The 22,644-nt window shown below is 57.9% G+C and overlaps 2 protein-coding genes across 2 annotated transcripts; both read right to left on the reverse strand.

Annotated features, from left to right (window-relative positions):
- Nucleotides 1-189: 189 nt before the first annotated feature.
- Hipk4 (homeodomain interacting protein kinase 4) lies at nucleotides 190-5,447 on the reverse strand. The gene is made up of 4 exons (XM_047529832.1): nucleotides 4,983-5,447; nucleotides 2,839-3,195; nucleotides 1,047-1,898; nucleotides 190-642 (listed from the first exon to the last, which is right to left on the reverse strand). The coding sequence occupies exons 1-4, from the start codon at nucleotides 5,445-5,447 to the stop codon at nucleotides 463-465; spliced, it is 1,854 nt and encodes a 617-aa protein (XP_047385788.1). The 3' UTR covers nucleotides 190-462.
- A 2,294-nt stretch (nucleotides 5,448-7,741) lies between these two features.
- Prx (periaxin) lies at nucleotides 7,742-18,896 on the reverse strand. Its single transcript, XM_047530076.1, is given in 8 exon segments — nucleotides 7,742-10,719; nucleotides 10,722-11,603; nucleotides 11,606-11,753; nucleotides 12,309-12,505; nucleotides 16,345-16,501; nucleotides 18,423-18,547; nucleotides 18,672-18,767; nucleotides 18,853-18,896. Coding segments are annotated over 6 exon segments (4,221 nt in total). The 5' UTR covers nucleotides 18,450-18,547; nucleotides 18,672-18,767; nucleotides 18,853-18,896; the 3' UTR covers nucleotides 7,742-7,909.
- Nucleotides 18,897-22,644: the final 3,748 nt, after the last annotated feature.

Below are 22,644 nucleotides of genomic sequence, written 5' to 3' on the forward strand. Positions count from 1 at the left end.
CAGGGAACCGATAGTGTGCCAAGCTCTCCTTGCAGCGCCGTAGCCTCCTGTGTGAGCCGCCTGGGCACTGCATCGCAGAGCCACGTCCTGGGTGCCAGCCTCGGACCCCACCCTGCGCTGGTGTGGGCCTCAGGCAGTGAGGACAGGCGGAGGCAGGACTGCCGAACGTTTCTTTATTGAACTAGACGGAGGCAGCGGGGCCAAGGGCGAGCTCAGGGCCAGTGGGGTGCAGCCTTCTTCCTGCCGTCCCTGGCCAAGGGGGCCATGAGCCAGACCCTGAGGGCCACCTGTGGGTGGTGCAGGCATGCACTATGGGTGGGGATATGGGGAATTTCTGGATAATTATCTTTTCTGTAAGAATAATTTGTGGGTTCAGGGGTGGCACTGTGGAGCAGTTCAGATCGAGAGGGATGCCAGCCCAGCTAGCGCAGCCCCCAGCAGCAGGCAGGGGGGGCCTTGCCATCAGTGGTGCCCGCCAACGTGCTGCAGAAAGCTGGTGGCCCGGGGCGGACCATGCGGGTGGGGGTGGCGGGCTGGGAGCCCCTGAGCCCGTGGCCCCCTGACTCCCTCCAGGGTCCAGTCGGGCTCGCTCAGCCATTCTCCAGGACAGCTGCTGGGGTCGAAGAGCTCAGGGCCTGACCTCTGTGGGGACAAGAGAGGGCTATCAGCAAGTGGTGCTGGTGCCTGCCAGGCCTGAGTCCCATCTTCCTGAGCGGGGCAAGCATGCACTAAGGGCTTGTCCAGTCTGGGCCTTGGCTTCTCCTAGGAGGTCACTGGGTCACAGCCTGAAGGTAGGGTAGTATGGCAGAGCCATGTCCTGTCCTGAGGGTGTTTGTGTGCTGAGCTTGATGTTGACTGGTCCTTATGTCCAAAACCTGGGTTAGTGTGCCAAGTCTTGTCACATCCTGAGGGTGGGTCAGTGTGTGTCTGTACCAGCTGCAGGTGTGCGGGAGGCCAGGCCTGTTACCTGTGCCCCCGTCTTGGAGCCGGCTCGAGGGGAGGCCCTGACCCAGCACTGCCACCCGCCACCCACCCGGCTGGCTTACCTCAGCGTCCATGGCCATGTCCTTGATGTTGGGCCCATCTCCCTCCCGCTGCGGGATGGCGGGCGGCTCAGCAGAGGCCCCTTGGCACTCTCCTTCCTCCCAGCCACTTCCCCGGCAGGGCCCGTCGTCCTCGGGCGAGGCCTGGCTCAGCCGGATGAGGTTGCTGAAGTTGGAGTCGGACTTGGAGCCCGCAGGCGGCTTGCGGGCCTTGTGGCGGCCTGCCAGGCGACTGCCGTAAAAAGCCAGGATGGGCTCTGGGCCAGAGTCAGCCACCCGGCGGCCAGTGGTGGCTGCCTTGAGAGGGGCCAGCATGTCGGAGACCACGTCGGGCCGGGTCTCCCCCCACAGCCCGCGCCCGGCCTCCTGCAGGCTCAGGTCATCCAGCTGGTCGATGGCTCTCTGTACGGCCGGGGCCTTCTCCTCCCGGAAGAAGGTCCCACTGCCCGCCACACCGCCCAGGCCCACGGCTGTCTCCTCCTCCTCAGCCAGACGGTAGTAAGGGGGCCCGTCTTCTGTGGTGGCCACGACGGGTGGGGGTGGCTTGCCCTCCACCTGCAGCGAGAGGCGGCAGCCACGCAGGGAGAGCTGGTAGTACCGCGTGGTCTCGTGGGCGCTGCGCAGCTGCTGCATGGACACGAAGGGGTGGCGCAGGGCCGCACTGGGGCTGATGCGCTCGTGGGACTCCCACGTCAGCATGCGCTTGATCAGTTCCACCATGCTCTTGAGGTCCGCGTGCTCGGCCAGCGCCTCCCGGTCCGGGAAGGTCAGCCGGCTGGCAGCCCCACCGCCATTCACTGTCTCGATCTGGTCCAAGGACTTGAGCATGTACTTGCGACGCTCCAGTGGGCGCACCTGGTAGGGCATGGGGACATCGGGTTGGCCTGCATCTGGCCTGGAGCCCCAGACACGCCCCTTCCCTACCTTTGACCCCGGACTTCCAGTTCTGCCCGGGATCTGATTGGGGCTCTCCTGCTGCTCAGACAGACACACCGGATCCCTCCCATCAGATGCCTTCTTGTCTAATCCAAGCCTCTCCTGCCACTGCCGGAAGGACACCTGACTGCTTGTTTTTCCTGCTCTCACCTCCCCAGAGCCCTCAGTGACCCAGGCTCCACACCTCACCCCAGCCCTCCAGCCCTCTCCAGAGCCTGGCTTCAGCCCCTACCAGCTGCCGCCCTAAACCTCTAGTCCTCCCTGGAAATGCAGGTCCCTCTTGCTGCTGCAGCCTCCACTCCGGATCCTGGCTCTCCAGACCTCTCAGGGGTCAAATCCAGACCCTTACACACGAGTTTGACAACCCCCAGCATGGAGCCATCAGAGGAACTGCCATACTTTTTCAGTTCCACCTTGGATCTCACCCAGATCCTTCTTGCTATGAAAGCTGCCATAGCTGGCCCCGAACTTCTGGTCCCCTCTGCCACCTAACCCAGATTCTCTTGCTACACAGGTTTGATGACTACCACTCTAGAGGTAGCAGACGGACTGCCCTCAAGTTCTCGTCCCACCTGGCGTCTCACTCACATCCCTCTTTCTGTTGGAACTCACACCAAACCCCACACCCCACAGTTTCAGTTTGGCTTAACCCAAATCCCTCATTGCTACACAAGATGCTGAGCCCAGAGCCCAATTTCCAGTCCCTCTTTTGGTCTCTCCCAGCTCTTTCTGTGACAAGCCTCACAGCTGATCCCCCAAGTTTCGAGTCCTCCCCTGAGGTCTAACCTAGATTGTTCTTGATGTAGCAGCGCCCCCGCCGCCCCCTGCCAGCGCACGCCCTCACCCCACCTGCCCCTACCTTGGTCTCAGCCAGGTAGTCAGCTGAGGACTTGAGCTGCCAGGGGTTGGCGGCATCGGGGTGGGGGTTCCGCTTGAAGAAGTGGTGGGCCTTGCGGGAGGCGTGCAGCAGGTGCGGCTTGGGCAGACCCTGGGTCTCACAGATGTAGCGCACCTGATCATACTCGTTGTTGCCCGGGTAGAGGGGCCAGCCCAGGTGCAGTTCAGCCATGACGCAGCCCAGCGACCACACGTCGACCTTCTCACAGAAGGGCAGCCCCAGCAGAATCTCAGGGGCCCGGTAGAAGCGGGACTGGATGTACGGCTCCTTCACGTAGCGCACCTCACTGAAAATGCTGGCTGAGCCGAAGTCAATCACCTGTTGAGGGGAGGGGCAGGTGGCTGGCGGAGCAGCAGGCAGCCACTTGGGCCTCCCCTGGTCTCTCTCACCTGGAGTCCGTTTGCATAGGTTTGGACTGTCTCTGTCCCTGTGAGACTTCATTTCTTGTGTGTGTCCCTATCTCCATGTCTTCTAGCCCTTCTCTCTGGTTTGCGTGTCTGGCTCTGTGTCTGACTCTCTGCCCCAGAACTTGTGCCTAGGGCTGGGGGTGTAGCTCAGTGGTAGAGCCCTTGCCTACATGTGCTTGGCCCTGGGTTCCACCCCCAGCACCAAAAGGAGAACAAAACTCCTGCCTGTGAGGGTTTGGATGCCCCTCTTCCCCTTACCCCACACCTTGCTTGGCCCCACCTTCTAAACAGACCCAGAGTCTGCTTACTCTGCCTTGCGTCTGCAGCCCCCACCCTGGTCCTCTCCCTGATTGTCCCCTGCCTCAGATTAACAGCCCATCCTCCTTACTGGTCTCCCTGCACCACCTGTGCACCCTCCATTCTGCCCCTTGACTGCATCCAGAGGAATCTCGTGGCCACCTGAGTCAGATCGCTGCCTCCCCTGCCTACGTCCACATCCCTGGATAAAAGCCAGGAACCTCGTCATGCTTCACAAGGCCCGGGATCCGCCCTGCCACTTCTCTGCCTTCACCTGCACCCCGCTGACCCTCCAGCCACATGGACTCCTCACTGTCCCTTAAGCCAGACACGTCCCTGGCTCAGGGCATGGTTTCCCTCTGCCTGGGATGCTCTTCCCCACGAGGCTCCTTCCCCTCCTTTAGGTCACTTCTCCATGGGGCCTCCCTGGCCATCCTGTCAGGCGGCAGCCCCACCCTCCCGTGCCCCCTAGCGCTCTGCTTTTTGCCTACTCTTAACACCAAGTCGCGTTATTTTACTCTTCTATCAAGTTCATCTGTTTTTCTCCCCAACTAAGGATACCAGTTTCGCGAGGTCAGGATTTTGTCAGCTTTGTTCAATGTTCTGTGTCTCCAGAGGCCCAGGACAGTGCCTGGGACCCAGCAGGGGCCCGGGCAGTCAGTGAACAAATGGGCTTCAAATCCCCGCCATTCCTCATTCCTCTCTCTCTCCCCCGATGGTGACGGCAATGGAACCCAGAGCCTTACGCTTGCTAGGCAGATGCTCCACCGAACCACAACCCCCGTCCGCCCGGTTTTTCTTTGCAACTGCTTCTTCATGGCTTGTCTCTTGTCTCTGTGTCCCTCTCTGTCTTCATCTCTTTGTCACCCACTAGAAAGACACCACCCGAAGGCCCGGTCTTCTGTCTTCACCACCAGGCCCTGTTGACACCCCGCCGGGCCCTGGGTCTGTGACAGGTACTTGGGGATCTCGGGACCTGCACTGTCTTTCACCTTGTCTCTGGGTAAAGTCATTCGCCATTTTCATGCTGAATTTCCAGGACCCTCTCTCTCTCTGTTGAGCCCTTGACTTCCCCTGAGTTTCTTTACTTTTGATTCAGCTATCCCTGACTTTCCATTCGCAAGAGGCAGTATCATGAAACAGTCATTAATCTGAACTCGGAGCCCCGACCTGTGGGATCTACTCCCTGAGAGCTTGGTGACTGTCCCCACCATTAGAACGGCAGCCCCACAAGGACAGGCCAGGCCAGAGGGACTGAGAATGGAACAGGAGGGGGAGGCCTCAGGTCTGGGATGGAGAGATGGAGGGATGTGGGTCATCAGGAGGGGAGAGCTGGGGGCCATGAGGTGAGATGACAGAGACCTCCGTGCCCGAAGGGTGCCCCCGGGCAGCCGCGCTCACCTTGACCCTGAAGGGGCAGCGGGTCTGGTCCACCAGCATGATGTTCTCGGGCTTGAGGTCGGCGTGGATGATGGCCAGCTCCTTGAGCCGCGCCAGGGCTCGGAGCACCTGCAGGGTGACCGTCCGGATGTGACGGGCAGGGAGGGGTGCGAAGTTGTTCTCCTTCTGGAACTCGAAGAGGTTTTGCTCCAGCAGCTCGAAGACCAGGTAGAACTTGAGGGCGTCATGGAAGAATTCGAGGAAGCGGATGATGTGGGCCTCGTCGGGGTCCAGGCCCCGCATGCAGCGCAGCAGCTTCAGCTCGTTCTTGATGATGCGGCTGCGGTAGGCGTCGTTCTTGAGGATCTTGATGGCCACCATCTCGCCCGTGCTTCGTCGCCAGCCCTTGGCCACCTCCCCAAAGGTGCCCTTGCCCAGCACCTCAATGATGTCATAGCAGTCGGTCTCCGACTGGATGGTGGCCATGGTGGCCCTGCTGCCGGACACTGCCCTGCCCTGACACCGGAACCACAGGCTCTGCCTCCGAGGTCTCCCGCCTCTCCGACGGCCCCGCGGCCCCCCCAGTGGGGGAAAGAGAACTGCGCTCGTGCCTCCCCCTACAAGATGGGTCCCCACCTCCCTGGCACCCCTCGGCCCCCTCGGCCACACGACAAGTCTACCAGGGGCTGCACCCCTCCCCCAAAGCCCTCCTGGCTTGGGATGAGGGGCCCCAGGCCCCCCAAATGGGTTCCAGCGTTGCTGAGTGCCTCTGGTTCTGTTGTTGGAGACCTGAGCCCCGGGCTGGAGTGGGGGGTGGGGTGCCAGGCTGGGCCCCCTCCCCCACCCAGCGGCGGAACCCTGGAGAGGCTGGCTGAGGAAGGGTTGACCCAGGGACTCTGATCACAGGTCTACAGGCACGGGGGCTTACCTGCAGGCGGGTGAGGAGAGGCAGACGTTTGGAGTTAGGGGGATGTGTGTCTGTGTGTGTGTGTGTGTGTGTGTGTGTGTGGCCAGAAAGCACCTGCCCCCCACCTGGGGCTGGGAGGTGTGACTGGGACAGAGCCAGGTTGTGAAAGGTCCCGGACACAGGCTAAGAAGTCTGGATTTTTTTTTTCCTGAGGGCACTGGGGAGCCACAGAAGGGCTTGGAGCAAGGGAGGCTAGGATCTGAGTGTCAGGAACAAAGTGGAGGGGGCAAGAGTGGAGGCCCCAAACCCAGAGAGGAGACCAGGGCAGGGCCCAGGTGGGAAAGGTTGGGGAACGGCACAGGAGGGCAGGCCAAATTGGGTGAAAAGGAGGAATCGGAGCAGGGCAAGGCCCAGCGCAGTCTCTGAGGTGGGAACATGGAGAAGGAGCAGTTTGGGGGAGAAGATGCTGGGGCCAGATTAAGAAGTAAACATTAAGACGTTTCAGCACAAAATAGAGTAGGAATTGTACGGAAGAGAGAATCCAGGCACAAAGAAGTGGGGTCGTTTGTTTGTTTTTTGGTACCAGGGACCGAACCTAGGGATGCTTAACCACTGGGGCACATCCCCAGCCCTTTTGAGTTTTTGTTTTGAGACAGGGTCTCACTAAGTTGCTGAGGCTGACCTCAAACTTGTGATCCTTCTGCTTCAGCGTCCTGAGTAGCTGGAATTACAGGTGTACACCACCGTGTCTGGCCCAAAGAAGTTTTTAAAATACCTAAAAAGTCACTCAGTGCGGTGCCAGAGAGAGGCTTTGACCCTGAGGTCAGTCGAGCTCTGAAACGCGCCCCCCCAACAGCCTCCGAGTGTCCAAGGAGGGAGGCTGCAGAGGCCACTGGCTCCTCAGGTGGATGCAGGAGAGAGTCTGGGAATTGCCAGCACAGAGTGAGGCCTGGAAGCCACAGGAGAAAGGGGACAAAGCCCAGAGAGGGAGTGGGGGTGGACCAGCGCCTGGGAGGAGCCCTGGGGACCCAGGGGCAGGAGGAGAAAGAGTTGCCGGGAAGGGAGACAAGAGCCAGTGTCAGGAGATACACGTTCCCTTGGGCAGCCAGGAAAAACGGCAGGGGAAGCCACAGAGAAGCCCCTGCGAATGCCAAGGGGCAAATGAAGCGGAGGGCAAACCAGCCTGCGGTGTGTGCGGGGCTGGCTGGCTGGAAGAAGGTGCTCTAGCGAGTGGGGCCTGTGTCCCTCGTCCCGAGACGGGAGCGGGAGGTGTGAGGGACCGGGCAGGGTAGTGTCCTGCTATATCACGACAGAAACGTGCGTAGTACGAAGGCCCCGGTGGGGGCTCAGATCCTGAGTGGGGACTGGGCGGAGGGGCGGGTGGCTCAGGATCCCAAGGCCCAGCGCTGACAGGTGGCAGCCAGGTATTTGGTGTGGCGGTTCTGAATCCATGGTTCTGAGGAGAGACCAGGACTGGCCTTCCTGGGTGGGGCCAGGTGGATGGGGCAGTCAAACCAGCCTGACAGGAAAGAAGGCAGGGTGTCCAGGACTGTGCAGGGAGCAGGGCAGCCCTGGTAGGAGTGGGTCCCCCAGGACAGCAGATTCCCTGGCAAAGAGGCCGGTCCCCTGCTGAGCTCTGCTGGGGAACTACCCCAAGTCCTCCCAAAGGCCTCTGGGGACTCTGAAGGGCTCCAGCAGGCCCCCTTCCACCAGGGCTATCTAACACTGGGGTGGCCTGATTCTCCCTCGCACCCCAGGATCCCCCAGCATGGGTTCAAGTTCCCGGCCCCCAGGACCCGCTTTCTCTTCCCCGTCCCACCGCCTCCACTCCCACCGCACACACAGAGGAAACCGGACACGTGGCTACCTTTGGATTATTTTATTCACATGGCTTGGAATGATACAGGCACTCCTGCCGAGGAGAGGCCCAGGCCTCCGCCCTGCCCTGGTCAAGTCGCCCACCTCCTGGCCCTCTGAGGGTTAGTGCTAGTTATCTCACACACAAAACGAGGGGAGGGGATGTCTCCGTCTGCCCAGGGCTTCAGACGGCAGCAGCCTGGGCCCCCTCCATCCTGGTGGGGCCTGGAGCCCCTGTCTCAGAAAACCCCACACTGGGCAGGCGGACCCTGAACCCACCCTCTTCCTGGTCCCCACTTCCACTCCGGGCCTTAGGGCTTAGAGACACCCTGGGGAAGCGGAACTTGGGCGACTTCTCCCCAACAGGGGACTTGGAGGCTGCATCGCCCTCCTGTCCCCTAGAGGCCTTTGAAGGGGCTGCTAGGCCCACGCGGGGCAAGCGGACCCTGACCCGGCCCCGGCGTCCCGAGACCCCTTCCCCACCGCCCTCCTCTTCCTCCTCCTCGGGGCTGGGGGAACCTTCTCTGGGGACAGACTCACTCTGGCTGAAGCCCACCCGGGGGAGCCTGAGCTTGGGGCTTTTGGCCTTCTCACCCTCCTCCACCCCCTCCTTGGCTCGCACCAGGCCAAACCGGGGCAGCCGCACCTTAAGTTTCTGGGCAGTGTCTCCGTCACCCCCTGCCACCTGGTACTCGGCGTGGCTGCCCACAGCAGGTGGTGAGAGCTCCACTTCTGGCAGAGAGAGGCGGAAGGTGTGCTCGGCCCCTTGGGACTGGTCCTCAGTCCCCTCTCCCCTGGCTCCTGCCCCGAGTGTGGGCAGCTTCAGCCTCGCACCCCCCTCCCCTGTGGCCACCTCAGGCGCCTGGGCCTCCCGGTTCAGCCCCACGTCCAACTCGAGCTGGGGCACGGTCACAGTGGGCATCTTGAAGATGCCTTCACCCACTAACAGCTCACCACCTGCCACCTGGCTTCCAGGTAGAGACAGGCTCACCTGGGGCACCTGGACTTTGTAGCCCGCTGGGCCTTCTGCTGGAGGGGTCATGCTCTTGGCCTGCTGCCCTGGGGTGCCCGCCTCCCCAAAGCTGGTTAGTTCTACCTGGGGCAGGGAGATGCCCAGTGGAGGCATCCTCAGCACCCCCTCATGGCCCTCAGTGGCCACTGGCCCTGTCGTGGACACCTGCAGACCTGATGACCTCACTCCACTCACTGTCACTGCTCCTTCTGCCCCCGCTTCCTCCTGGGTCCCCAGGGTGACCAACTCCACCTCAGGGATCTTAAGCTGCCCAGCTACGGACCCTGGCTTTTCCCCAGGGCTGATGGGCCCACCCTGGACTTCTGCTTCCTTCCCTCGGGCCAGCCCAAAAGAGGGCATCTTCAGCTTGGGCATCTTGACCTTCCCATCCCAGCCCCAGCCCTTGCCCTCCAACTCAGCTATCCCCGGCGCTAGTTCTCCCGGCTCAGCGTCCCGGCCTTTGACCCCAAACTTGGGCAGAGCAAACCTGGGCCCCTTGAGCTTGACATCGGCCCCTGCCACCTCCACCTTGCCCGAGGGCAGATGGGCATCCAGACCGATCTGTGGAATTGACAGATCGAGGGCAGGCAGCAGGCCTCCCTCCCCCGCCTCTTTGGCCTCAGCTTCGGTCCCCATCCGTGCCTTGGGGAGTGAGATAGCAAACTTGGACACCTTCAGCTTGGTGGCTCGTCCAGCCCCCTCAGCCTCTGCCTTGGCCACCTTTGGCCCTGAGAGTCCAAACTTGGGCAGGGAGAACTTGGAGGAGGGTTTGGCCTTCATTTCCATCATCTCTGGTCGTCCTTCCTCAGCTTCCACCGTGGGCAGCTGAGGAGTGACAATCTCAACAGAGGGCACTCGGAAGCCCACTTCCCCAACCCCTGCTGCTGCCTGGGGACCCTCTGGCTGCTCCACCTTGCCCACTTTGGCCGCCTGAACCTGTCCCTCGAGGCCGAGGGCCCCTGGCAGGTCTAGTTCCACAGAAGGCAGAGTGAGAGAGGGGACACCCACACGGGCCTCATCGCGCACCTCTGGCTGCAGACAGGGAAGTGTCACCAGCTTTCCCGAGACCTCCGCCCCTGCCTCGCCTGGTCTGCCTTGGGACGGAGACCCCACTCTCCCCAACTTGGGCATGGTCATCTTGGGCATCTTGAAGCCAAACTCTGTCCCCTCTGCCTGCTCTGCCCCAGCAGCTTTTAGCTTCATCTCCGGTGCCTTGGGAGCTGCCAGCTGTACATCTGGTACCTTTGGCACTTGCATTTCTGGCAGCCGAATCTCTGACACTTTGGGCAGCTGCACCTCTGGGAGCTGCACATCGGGCACGGTCATCTCGGGCACTTTGGGAAGTTTCATCTCTGACACTTTGGGTAGCTGCACCTCCGGAAGTCGGACCTCGGGCACGGCCATCTCAGGCACCTTGGGGAGCTTCATCTCTGACACTTTGGGTAGCTGTACCTCTGGAAGTCGAACCTCTGGCACAACCATCTCGGGCATCTTCGGGAGCTTCATCTCGGACACTTTGGGCAGCTGCACCTCCGGAAGTCGGACCTCGGGCACGGCCATCTCGGGCACCTTGGGGAGCTTCATCTCGGACACCTTGGGCAGCTGCACTTCTGGCAGGTGCACGTCGGGCACGGCCATCTCGGGCACCTTCGGGAGTTTCATCTCAGGGAGCTTCATCTCGGGCACCTTTGGGAGTTTCATCTCTGGAACCTTCGGGAGCTGCACTTCTGGCAGGTGCACGTCAGGCACGGCCATCTCGGGCACCTTGGGGAGCTTCATCTCGGGGAGTTTCATCTCTGGAACCTTCGGGAGCTGCACTTCTGGCAGGTGCACGTCAGGCACGGCCATCTCGGGCACCTTAGGGAGCTTCATCTCGGGGACTTTCATCTCTGGTACTTTGGGCAGCTGCACCTCTGGGAGTCGAACCTCAGGCACAGCCACCTCGGGCACCTTGGGGAGTTTCATCTCTGACACTTTGGGAGCTGCACCTCTGGGAGTCGCACGTCCGGGAGGGCTGCCTCAGGCATTTTGGGGAGCTTGATCTCAGGGACCTTGGGGAGCTTCACTTCAGGCCCTTTGGGCACCTTGACCTCAGGCCCTGCGACTCCGATGCCAAAGGAGGGCATTTTGATGGTGGGCAGTTTCAACTTGCTCTCAACAATGGCTTCAGGGGCAGAGGGCCGGGGCTCCAGAAGAGAAAGCCCAAAGGTGGGCATTCGAAGTCTGGGACCCTTCACCCTGGCCTCCGGACTGCCCTTGGTCACCTTGGCCTCAGCAACTTCTTTCCCTCGGGTCCCGAATCGGGGGAAACTGAGGCGGGGCATCTTCAGGGCCACCTCAGGCACCTCTCCCCTGGCCTCTGCCTCTTTGCCTGGCAAGGCCAGGTCCACCCCCACGGTAGGTGCTGCTACATCCAAGGTGGGCACCGTCACCGTCACCGCCCCTTCCCGGGTCTCCAGGCAAGGAAGTGTGGGCAAAGTGGGTAGTGAGGGCAAGGTGGGCAGCTCCACTTGGGGAACCTGGATCCCTACGGCTGGAGGCTCCACAACAGGTGCAGCAGGGGCTCCCAGCCCAAGGGTGGGCAGGTGGAGGGCTAAGCCACTGGGTGCCTCTGCTGAGGGGGCCACCTTGGGGGCTGAGACCTGAGGGACACCCACCTCAGCACCTGGCAGCCGGGGTCCAACCAGCTCCACCTGAGGGGCTGTGAAACGGGCTCCTGCTGCCACCTCTGCCTCTGCCTTGGCCTTCCTGGGGGGAGGAGCAGCAGCAGCCAACCGGGCTACCTGGGCCTCTTCGGCCACTTCTCTTACACGCAGCCGAGGCAGCTGGAGGCGCCGGCGGGCAGGGGCAGCTGGGACAGGACCTTGACAGCCTCAGCTTTGAGGCCTCGACGCAGACGGGAGAACTTGGGAAAGGAGAACTCGACGTCAACGGGGGCCAGGTCTGCAGGGGCCCCCAGGGCCCCGGGCACCACCACCATCTTCTTCTTCTTCACGGGGGACAGACTCTGGATGTTCTGGGGAGAGAGGAGAGAGGCAGGAGGCGGTGGGACAGTGGGAGGCCGGGAGAAAACAGGAAGAGCCCCACCGGTATTGTACCAGGATGGAGATATTCTGGGTAGAGTGTCTTGTCCCCCAAAACCATCCCCACTTCCTGCCTGTCATTTCACCCCCAGAAAGCAAAGACATTCATTCAGAATCAACAGGAGTATGGGAACTGGGACCCAAGACGTCTAGGTCCTTATCTAGGAATTTCCCCAGCACCCTCATGGTACAGATGGGGATACAGCAGCACTCAGGCTGGAACCTGGCCTTCCTGGTTCCAAATACCCGCTAATTGGCCTGAATCCGATGGTGGGAATATCTCTTCAAGACGGTAGAGGACCAAGGTCTGAGATAGGTGGAGCCCCCTCCCCGAGGGAGGAGTTTAAGGACAAAGAACGAGGGTAGGGTTAGCGTTACGTTAGTGACAAGACAGAGGGCAAGGATGGCCCACGCCGGAGTGGGGCTCACGGCGCAGAGACAGGATCGCTGGGGCTATCCAGGACCGGGGCCGGGCTAAGCACGCGTACCAGCTTGGCCACCTTGGCCCGCGGCCCCTTGATCTCGTAGCCAGCCACGGTCCCGGGCCGCAGCGCCAGGTCTCCGGTGGGCACAGTGCGCTTCAGGCAGAAGGAGACCTTGTAAGGTTCGGCGCATTGCAGCAGGCGAAGTGCGTCCTCGTACTTGAAGTTCTCAAAGAACACGCGGGCGCTCAGGAGCTGGTCCCCTGCAGGCGAGGTGGAGGTAGGCAGGGCGTGGGCATCTCCCTGCTCCGCCCGGGTCTGGTTCCACCCACTTCCATGGAGCCAGTGCAACGAGGCCCCGCCCCAAGTTCTAGCCCTCCTATCCGGAGCGCAGGCTTGAGAGGTGTCCCACCCCGACCAGGGCGCAGACCCTGATGACGCAGCCCCGCCCCCGCTTTAGCGCCGCCTCGCCCGCTCTGCGCTGAGCAAACCCACAACGCTCAAGTCTCGCTGGTCGCCTTTCCACTCTCCTGCCCCATCCCCACCACTCAGATGATGACGGAGAGAACAAAATCAGAAGGTAACTTCCGCAAGTTCCCACACCAACTGTTTCTAGGGATGGACTGTCCTCACTTCTGGCTCAGGTCAGTCCCTCGGCTGCCTTCCCAGCGATTCTCCTCTTTTCCCACATCACCTTGTGCCCCCCCCCTTTTTTTCTACATTATCCTATCAACATACCAACATGCTGCTTCTCCCATAAGAAAGGATGTCTTGGAGCTGGGGTTGTGGTTTAGTGGTAGAGCGCTCGCTCCCCTAGCATGTGTGAGGCACTGGGTTCACTTCTCAGCACCACATATAAATAATGAATAAAATAAAGGTCTATATCTAAAAAACTATTTTAAAAAAAGAATAGAAAGAATGTCTTGACCTCACAGCCTGGAGCACCTTCCCCATAGAGCTGTTTACCTCGAGGGCAAAAATACAGTGGCATTACTACAATTCTGCAATCCTACTTTCCACCCTTCTCCTAGTGACCTGCCTGGCCCCACATACCTGAACTGCTCCTCTCAAGGTACCAGGCAGCGACCCCCGTGCAGTTTAGTAGTCCAACCCAGACTTCAATGCTTGGACCATTCTCCATTGGACCCAACTTTACTTTTTCCTCACCTACTTGCTTCAGTTGGTTTTGGGGGTGTCACACCCTTGACCTCTCTGGAGGTTCCTTCTCAGCCTCTGTGGATGGTTCCTTCCCATTCTTCCTGAAATTTTTTTCTTTCACACTTGGAATTGAACCCACGGGGCACTCTACCAGTGAGTGACACCCCCCCCCTTTCTTTTTATTTTGAGACAGTCTCAGGAAGTTCCTGAGGCTAGCCTTGACCTTGTGATTCTCCTACTTCAGCTTTCCAAGTAACTGGGATTACAGCGTGCGACACCACACCCAGTTCATCTTCCTGAGCTCTTTTTTCCCTTCTTTCTTTTTTTTTGGTAGTGGGGATATTGATTATTGAACTCAGGGGCACTTTACCACTGAGTCCTTTTTTAAAATATTTTTAAGTTGTCAATGGACCTGTATATTTTATTTATTTATATGTGGTGCTGAGAATGGAACCCAGTGCCTCACACATACTAGGCAAGCACTCTACCAGTGAGCCCCAAGCCCAGCCCCTCCTTTTTCTTTTTTTCTTTTTAATATTTTTTAGTTGTAGAGAGAGACAATACCTTTATTTATTTTTATGTGCTGCTGAGGATTGAAACCCAGCGCCTCACATGTGCTAGGTAAGCACTCTACCACTGAGTGACAATGCCAGCCCCCATCCTTTTTCTTTTTTGAGACATGATCACATTAAGTTGCTGAGGCTAGCCTCAAACTTGGGATCCTCCTGTTTCAGCCTCCCAGGTTGCTGGGATTACAGGCATGTGCCACCACGCCCAGCCATCTTCCTGAACTCTTAAAGACACACTGTCTCAGGGCTCAGGCCTTGGACCTCTTCTCTTGACCATATACATGCACCACTCTCCACTGGGGAATCTTGGGAAGCTCATCCAGATACAGGAGTTCAAGGATCATAGGTCTGCTGACAGCTCCCAAGTGCATCTCTTCAGTCAAGCGCTCCCTCCTCCACTCTGGACTAAGAGTAAGACCCCTCTGTATCTGCATGGGATTGGTTCCAGGTCCTCTCCTCCTAGATATCAAAAATCTATGGATCAGCTGGGGATATAGCTCAGTTGGAAGAGTGCCTGCCTCGAATTTACAAGGCCCTGGGTTCAATCCCCAGCATCACACACACACCCACACACACACAAAAATTATGGATTTTTTTCAAGTCTTTATGTAAAACAGCATAATATTTTCATATAAGCTACATACATCCTCCCACATATATAAAATCAGATCTAGATTACTTGTAATAGCTAATGCAATGTAAATGGTATAAATAGTTGTTACACTGTTTAGGGAATAATGACAAGAAAACGTCTGATACGTTCAGGTGCAATTTTTAAAAATATTTTCAATCTTTGGTTAACTCCTCAGATGCAGAACCCAAAAATACAGAGGTTGGACTGTGTATCCAACTGCCACTCTGCATCACCTGGGTGTCCAACAGATACCTCTCATTTAAGAGATCCAAACTGCATACCTGGTCTCCTTTTCCAAACAAGCACCAGCCCTCAGTGTTCTCCATTTGCAGGACTAGCAGCTTCATCCTCAGGTCAAAAATCCCTGGATGCATCCTTGACCCCTCTCTCCATCACATCCCACATCCAATCCTGAAGGTTTCTCTCTTCACCTCCAACAACGCTATTTTAGTCCTGAGCATCACCATCTCTTACCTGGATAATCGAAGTAGCCACCTTGTTCTCCCTGCTCCCAACCCTGTCCCCTATGGTCTGTTGTTAATGTAGCAGTCTGACATGTTTCATTCCTGTTCCTCCTCTGCTTACAACACTCACAGAATAAAATTCAAAGTCTCCCCAGCAGCTCAGGGAGGCTCCCGAGTTCTTAGCCAGCATCAGCACTTAGTGAGGCCCTAAGCAACTCAGTGAGACCCTGTCTCTAAAATAAATTTTAAAAGGGATGGGCATGTGGCTCAGTGGTTAAGCACCCCTGGGTCAATCTCTGTTACAAAGGGGGAAAAAAAGTCTCTGAATAAATAAGAATTAGTCAGTCTCACCATGGCCTATAAAGTCTTTCAGAACTGCTCCCTCGCACCTCTCCGACATCGTGTCTTACCCTTCACTTATTGCATACGCTGGTTTCCATGTACTTCCTCCAACTAAGCATGCTCCCACCTTGGGATGTTTGCTCTGGCTGTTCCCTCTGCCTGGAATGCTTTTTCCAGATGTCCACATAGCTTGTTTCCTTACTTCCTTGCACACTGCCACCCTTCCTAGCCCACCTTGTGTCAAAATGCAGTTTTCTCCAGGCATCTGTAGCACATACTCCCTTTAATTTACCAGAGAGTTTACTTATTTTAACTGTCCCCACTAGATCATAAATTCCAAGTGCAGGGATCATAAGTGCAGGGACTACTGTCTATTTGTTCACTACTGCAGTCCAAGCACCTACGTAATGCCTGAAATAGAAGGCCCTTAATAAAGAGTTGCTTTATGAATAAATATGAGCTTCACTCACATTTCCTAAAACATCCCTTGCTTACTGAACTCCCCTCTCCAACCTCTCCAAGTTATTAACTCCTTTTCTCCTGCCCCAACACTCAAATATTAGCAATTACTTAGTGCTTACCATGTGCTACTTAGCTGTGTGTTGTCTTCAAATACTGACTAATTTAATCTACATAATAAACCCATGAGGTCAGTACTAGTTATTCCCATTTTAAAGATGAGAAAATGGAGGCACAGAAAGATCACGAGCTAGTGAAGGGGGGATCTGGGATTCAAACTCAGACAATGAGCCTGCAGAGTCCACTCTGAACAATCACAAATACCAACGAAGCCCCTGTGGGCCCCAGGCCCTGAGCCCCGCCTACTTAACGCCACGCCCACAACCTCCAAGTGTCAGTTTCAACCTCTGGGTCAAAGGCAGATTCCTAGCTCCACCCCCGCAGGCCGGCCCCGCCCACGCCCCGGCCGCGCCCACCTTCCTGTAGGCTGAGGCTCCTGGCGGCGGGTGAGTCCTCGCGCAGCTCGCGGACGAAGATTCCCTCTTTGCCGCCGCCCGCTACGTTGATGCCGCTGACTCCGGTCTGCGCCTCGGTTTCCACAATAATCTCCACCAACTCCGCTCGCCTCAGCTCCTGCAGACGGCGGCGAGGGGTCGCCATGGGACTCCAGGCTAGACCTCGTCCGGAGGTCGCCCTCGCGCTTAAAAGCGGCTCTGAGGCGGGTTCTCGGGGCACATGCCCCTAGGCGCGGCCCAGGCTGGACGTCCGGGCCACTCATCCCGCACCTCTTAGCACGCGCGCGGGCGGCACTACAGTTAAACAGCTCGGCGGGCGGGAGCGCCCCTGCGAGCCCCCACTGCTGCCGTCCCAGGGGCGGGGTTAGAAGAGGCGGGACGCGGTGGGGCTGGACCAGGTAGTGGGACCGGGCCGTTGGGGAACCCGGGACTAGGAGTTTGAGTGGCATCAGAGAGCACTGTCAAGGTAGGGAGCAAATGGAGTGTGGCAGAGTGCCGGAGATGAGGAGAATGGCCGCAGTTTAGGTTTCTTTTGGGGGTTGGGGCAGTGACCTATATTCTAAGGGTGGGATTGAACCATGACGAAAGGACTCTAATAACAGCAGAATAAGAGGTGAGGTTGAGGATGGGATTCCTACGAAAGGGTTGAACCCTTAAGCCGTGCAGGATGAGGGAATGAGGAGTGGGACTTGCCCCCTGGCCCTGCAGGCTTGAATGTGTGTGACTGTGCTCATTTGTGGACTCTATAACCTCAAGACCTGCATAACGCCCACCAGAGAGGGAATCTAACCAAGTGTGGGGTGGGGGTCGGTGCGTGGGTAAATGAATGGTGGACCAACAGTCGTGGTATTCCTGGTATTTACTGTAAATGGTGCAGACTGGCCCTGGCCCAGCAGCACACTGTGTGATTGACATCGTTCCCAGAAGAGGAAGTGAGAGACCTGACTTCTGTCTAGGAATCCAATCTGCCGTGTGTCTCTGGGGAGCACCTTGCCCTCCCTGAACCCGTTTCTCTGCTGTGTACTAGAGGGAGTCTGTGACTGTGAGCTGTGACCTAAAGGAGCACGGATCAGAGGGAACAGGACAGGGCATTGAGACCAGTAAGTACTGGAATTGAATTTAGGGCTTGAAGCCGGGAAAGCAGTTCTGGGCCAGATGCCCCACTGCAGTGGCTCCAAGAGGCTAGAGGACTGGGCGGGGCAATGCCAGGAGTAGGAGGAGCTGGACAGGGCGGCCTGGCATAGCTGACCATCCCCACCCTTTGACTGTGCAGGCCCTGCTCTAAGCACTGCTCTGTTCAGCCTCTCATTTCATCCCCACCATGGCCTTGGGCAGTCACAGAGGAGGACCCTGAAGCCCAGAAAGGTAGTAAGTCTTGCCTGATGTTACACAGCAAGTTAAACAGTTGGGCCTTGACCTTGGGTCTGTGGTCCCAGAACCCACAGGCCATCCTGAAGACAGTGACCCCCCTCGCCTGCCACCCCCAGCCTCAGCTTGGCTCCTATAAAGCCGACCTGCCCTGTGCCTGCATACAGTGGGGCACAGTCAATGCCATCGCCCCATTTCCATAATAACCAGAGTATCTACCATTAGAGGAGGATTCCTCAGTGCCAGACTCTGCAGATGGCCTAAGGGTGAGTGCTCAGACCATTACCCTGTTTCACCAATGGGGAATTGGAGGCTCAAAGAGACGAGGTCACGTGTCCAGGACTGCACTGCTGAAGTGGTGGGCAGTGGGATTGAGCCCATAGGTCCAGATGCTTGTCTTTAACCCCTATACTACACTGCCTCTTCTGATGAAGGTTTCCCGCTAGGTTTCCTTAGCTATTCTCAACTCCTTATGAACCAGTGAATCAGCCGTTTTGCATCCATCTGTACCAGACACTACACTGAGCACTTCACATCATTATTATTTGCCCCTCGATTACATTTCCATTTCACAGATGGGGAGACTGAGGTACAGAGAAGCCAGGAAGTGCCTCCTTGCTGTCCTAGTCTGTGCTCCCCTAACATACCCTGCAGGACCTGGGGGCACTCACCTCAGCACTCCGGCTCCTGGCCTCCATGGCACCGCTGGGGGACACCTGAGCCCCAGGCTCCTGCTTCCTCTCCCCCTTCTGCTGCAGAACCAACTTCAGTTCTGCATGGAGCAGCTGCCTCTGAGGCCTGGGGGACAGGGATGGAGGTTTGAGGCCAGGAGGGGATGAGTGATACAAGCCCAGCTACAGGGGAAGGGCAAGGTGAGCATCAGAAGGAAAGAAGGGCCCTGCACCCCAGCTGTCCCCTCACCGCTGCCTGGGCACAGGTATTCCCTCCTAACAGGAGCCCGGTCCGAGGTGCCACACAGCTGTCGGCAGGGCTCCCTGCCTTCCGCTGGGGTCTTGCTGCCTGCCAGAAAAGATCAAGGCATGAGGCTCCAGGTAGGCAGAAAGGGGCAAGGAGGGGCGTGTGGCACCAGCCAGGGCTCACCTGAGGGTCACCTTCAGCTCCGTGGGCCTCCTGGGTCCGGGGCTCTAAGAAGAATAACGGGAGCAGTATTATCAGCTAACACCCACTGTTGCTTCCAGAGTGTGTGACCCTCCCTACTCTCTGTCAATGTCCGGTCCCAATAATGCAGGTGGGGACACTGAGGTTCAGAAGACCTTTCCAGACAGCTGGAAAACAAACAGTAAAGTTCAAGCTGACTCCTAGGCCTGTTCAACTGCAGAACCCCAGGGCCAACCACCTGGACCAAACACAAGATGACAGTCACTCCCACGTGCTCCCAGGGAGCACAGCCCCTCACCTCCTGGTGCTTTTTTATAAAGTGGGGAGGAGCAGCACGCCCACCTTGAGGGGCTGTCCTGTGGATCAAATGACTTCATAGGTATAAAGTGGCCCGCAGGAGGCAGGTGCTTATAAGTGCTTGCTATTATAACTCTAAGACTGTCCTATGGTCCTGACCTGTGTCCTGTCCCATAGGCATCGTTGCACATGGATCTCAGAACAGCTCGGTGAGGTCAGTACTGTACTGAGCCTCTTGCAGAGGAGACACCTGAGGCCGGGGCAGGCAGGCATATACCCGGTGCATATATGGCCGAGCTGGGACTTGAGCTTGTCTGACATCTCTAGCCCCTTATATGGCTAACTAATGGTTATTGAGTGGTTATTATTTGCCATTCCTTGGGCCGAGACCTTCACCTTCTACCTCACCCTGTCCCCTCAGAGAGGCCAAGAGAACTTGGGGCGCACACGTAGGGAGGAGGAGCAGAGCTAGGGGTCACATGCAGCCCTTGGCCAGGCTCTCCTGGGAAATGGGCCCCAGATACTGTCTCCCCACCCCCAACTCCTGGCCTGTCCTCACAGCCCCCACCTGGCATGCCAACACGCCAACCCCTGCTGCAGAGGGAAAGGTCAGACCTCACGCGGCACATTCCCTCACACAATGGCCCATCTGCTGGGCCCCAGGCCACATTCCACCCTGCCCACCCACCCACGGCTGCACCAATGGCCCTTCATAGCCCACCAGCAGCCAGGACAGAGGACACAGGGACCCCCTCAACATCCCGCAGCAACCACTCCACTGGCGGGACCCCCACAGTGTTGGAGGGCCCCTTCCTGGATCTCCTAGGGGTCCTGGTTTTCTGTGTTCATTCCCAGCCTCCCCTCTGAGCCCCGACCCCTCCGAGTAGGGTCAGATCTCTCCCAGTGCTGGCTCTCGTATCTGGGTGTGTTCCTCTGAACTAGAGCCCTGCGTTAGCAACCACGGGCCTCAATGTCACCCTGGATGACGGTGGCTGTTACAAGGGTGGAAACCAAGGCTCAGAGGGAAAAGTGTCCTGTCCAGAGTTAGATAACCAGGAAGGGGCAGAGCTAGGCCTGTGCCCTGACCCTACTTAGTACCTAACTTGCGCTGATAGTTCTGAGACCCGAGCCACAAAACAGGACGAGGGGCAGGGGGACTGTGAATGCATTTCAGAGTGACCCCATTGGTGCCAGACCTGGCTGCCTTGATCCCAGGGGACCCCCCATTTTACTGAGGCAGAAGGGAGTTAAGAGGCAGGACTTCACAAGTGAGCCCAGGTATGAAAGCTAACCAGGTCCATGACACAGCACAGGATCCTGAGCTGGGGCGTGCGGGGAGATGGCCGTGCAGGCGGTGGCCGATGTTGGGGAGGGTCCCTGGGTGGCAAGCTCTCTGCTCTAGGCACTGGCAGTGAGAGTCACACCCAGAACCTGATACAGGAAACCCAAGCAGGGCAGGGACAAGAGAGTGCCCTCCTTCCTCTTCCCTACTGGGACAGCTGCCCAGCCGAGGTTATATTTAGCTCAGAAGTGCCCTTCCTGAGCCACATACCCAGCTCCTGGGGTGGGGTGGGGGCAGCTTCGGAAGGAAACCCACTCCACCCCAGGCACTCTGTGTTCCCAGTGATGCCCATCCTAGCAGGCGGGGGTAGCGGGTGGGTAGACTCTCTGGGAGTCCCTGACTTGTGTCAAGGGAAGATCTAATGGGGTCCCCTGGTGAATCAAGGCGAGGCAGAGCCTTCTAGTTGCCAATAGCCCATTTCTCGAATGGTGACTGAGACCCTGTCCTGGTTCATGCCTGACTTCCCAGAATTTGCAAAGTTCCTATTTCTTGAGCACTTACTATGTGCTTGGGCTCATTCAATCCCCCTAACACCTCCATGAGGCAGGTACAACTTAGATATCCACTTAGATGCTACTGAGGCTCTTCAGAGTGCTGGGAGTGAGGACTTATCATCTGAGCCCTGCCCTCCAGCTGAGCTAGGTCCACTGAGGAGTCTACTGAAGGCTTTGCCCTTCCAGCCAGCCCTCCTTCCTCAATGGCTGCCACCAACCTCATTTGGGAATTCTGAGTCTCAGCTTCCCCAGTCACCTGTGACCTGGTGTCCTCAGCAGTGGGAGTTGGGGGTGACCCAACTCGTCCTGGCACATGGACATTATCTGAGGCCACCCAGTGGGGCCAAGGGGGCATGTAAGCAGTGGCCTCGGCTGCCTTAGTGAGTCCCTGTTACAGCACTTGCCAGGTGTGAAAACAGGCAAAGTCCTTCTCACCCAGGGCCTCAGTTTCTTATCTGTAAAATGGTGCCAGTAAAAATGGCTCTGAAGATTTGTGAGAGAAGAGCAGGTCCTTAGAACATCCCAGTATAAAATGCTCATTAACAGGGTGTATCTGGGAGGCGCTGCATCTCTCAGGGTCTCACATCCAGCCTTTGCTCCCCAACAGCCCCCACCTTCCCCCCAAACCAAAGGGGAACTTTGGGACAGAGGCAAAATCCAGCCAGCTTGGGCACCATCCTCCCACCAGGAAGATCACCACCACCATGCTGGGCGCGGTGCCGCAGGCCTGTAATCCAGCGGCTCAGGAGGCTGAGGCAGGAGGATTACAGGTGAAAGCCAGCCTCAGCAACTTAGCAAGGCCCTAAGCAACTCAGTGAGACCCTGTCTCTAAAATACAAAAAAGGGCTGGGGATGTGGCTCAGTGGTTAAGCGCCCCTGGGTTCCATCCCCAGTACCAAAAAATAAATAAATAAATAAAAAAAAAAAACAACAAAAAAAACCCACCACCACCACCTCTCCAGCATCCTATTCCAGAACCAGAAAGCCTCCCCAGCTCTTCACTGAGAGTAACTCATTTACTCTCATTCCATCCTGTGAGGTGGCCTCTGGCAGCCCATTTTAGAGATGAGCAAGTGGAGGCACAAAGGCTGCACAGCCAGAAAGAGGGGGGCAGTTGGATTCAGGACTGGCTCCAAAGTCCTGCTTCCGGGGCCTCAGGCACCCTCCCAGACCTCCCAGGCCCTGGGTCTCGTTCCCACAGATTCTCAGCCTGGCCCGGGGAGGACACTGGCTGGCTGATCTCTTACCGCTGGGCCTCCAGACACAATCGAGAGCTCCCGGTCCGTCTGTTCAGTTCCCAGCCCTAGGCTGGGGGGGAAAAGGAATGGGGAGGGGTAGGAGGGAAAGACCCCAGCCATTGGCTGCTGCAATATGATGTCACCAGAGGGTGGGTGGTGGGGAAACAAACATCCCTTCTCCAGCTACATCCATGTGCAAGGGGTGGGGACCGGCGGCCACCGCCTATCCCTGGCCTGAGCCCGGAGCCCCACTTCTGAATCTGCACCTTGTCCCTCCAACTTGGAGACTCAGCACCCCACCCCCACTGGCTCCTGGCCCCACACAGGGCCCTCATGTTTCCCGGGGTCCCCAAGACAAACTCCTTCCTGCCCTCTCCCTCACAATTTTAGTTCGAATCCCAGT

This window comes from Sciurus carolinensis, chromosome 16 (genome assembly GCF_902686445.1).
Source record: "Sciurus carolinensis chromosome 16, mSciCar1.2, whole genome shotgun sequence".
NCBI classification, from domain to species: Eukaryota; Metazoa; Chordata; class Mammalia; order Rodentia; family Sciuridae; genus Sciurus; species Sciurus carolinensis.

Bases quoted from the DNA above. Each gene is read 5' to 3' on its own strand.
- Hipk4 (XM_047529832.1), bottom strand. From the start codon at position 5,447: ATGGCCACCATCCAGTCGGAGACCGACTGCTATGACATCATTGAGGTG. The intron at 3,196-4,982 runs GTGAGCGCGGCT...TCCCCTCAACAG, and splicing joins GCTGCCCCTTCAGGGTCAAG to GTGATTGACTTCGGCTCAGC. The intron at 643-1,046 runs GTAAGCCAGCCG...TTGTCCCCACAG, and splicing joins ACATGGCCATGGACGCTGAG to AGGTCAGGCCCTGAGCTCTT.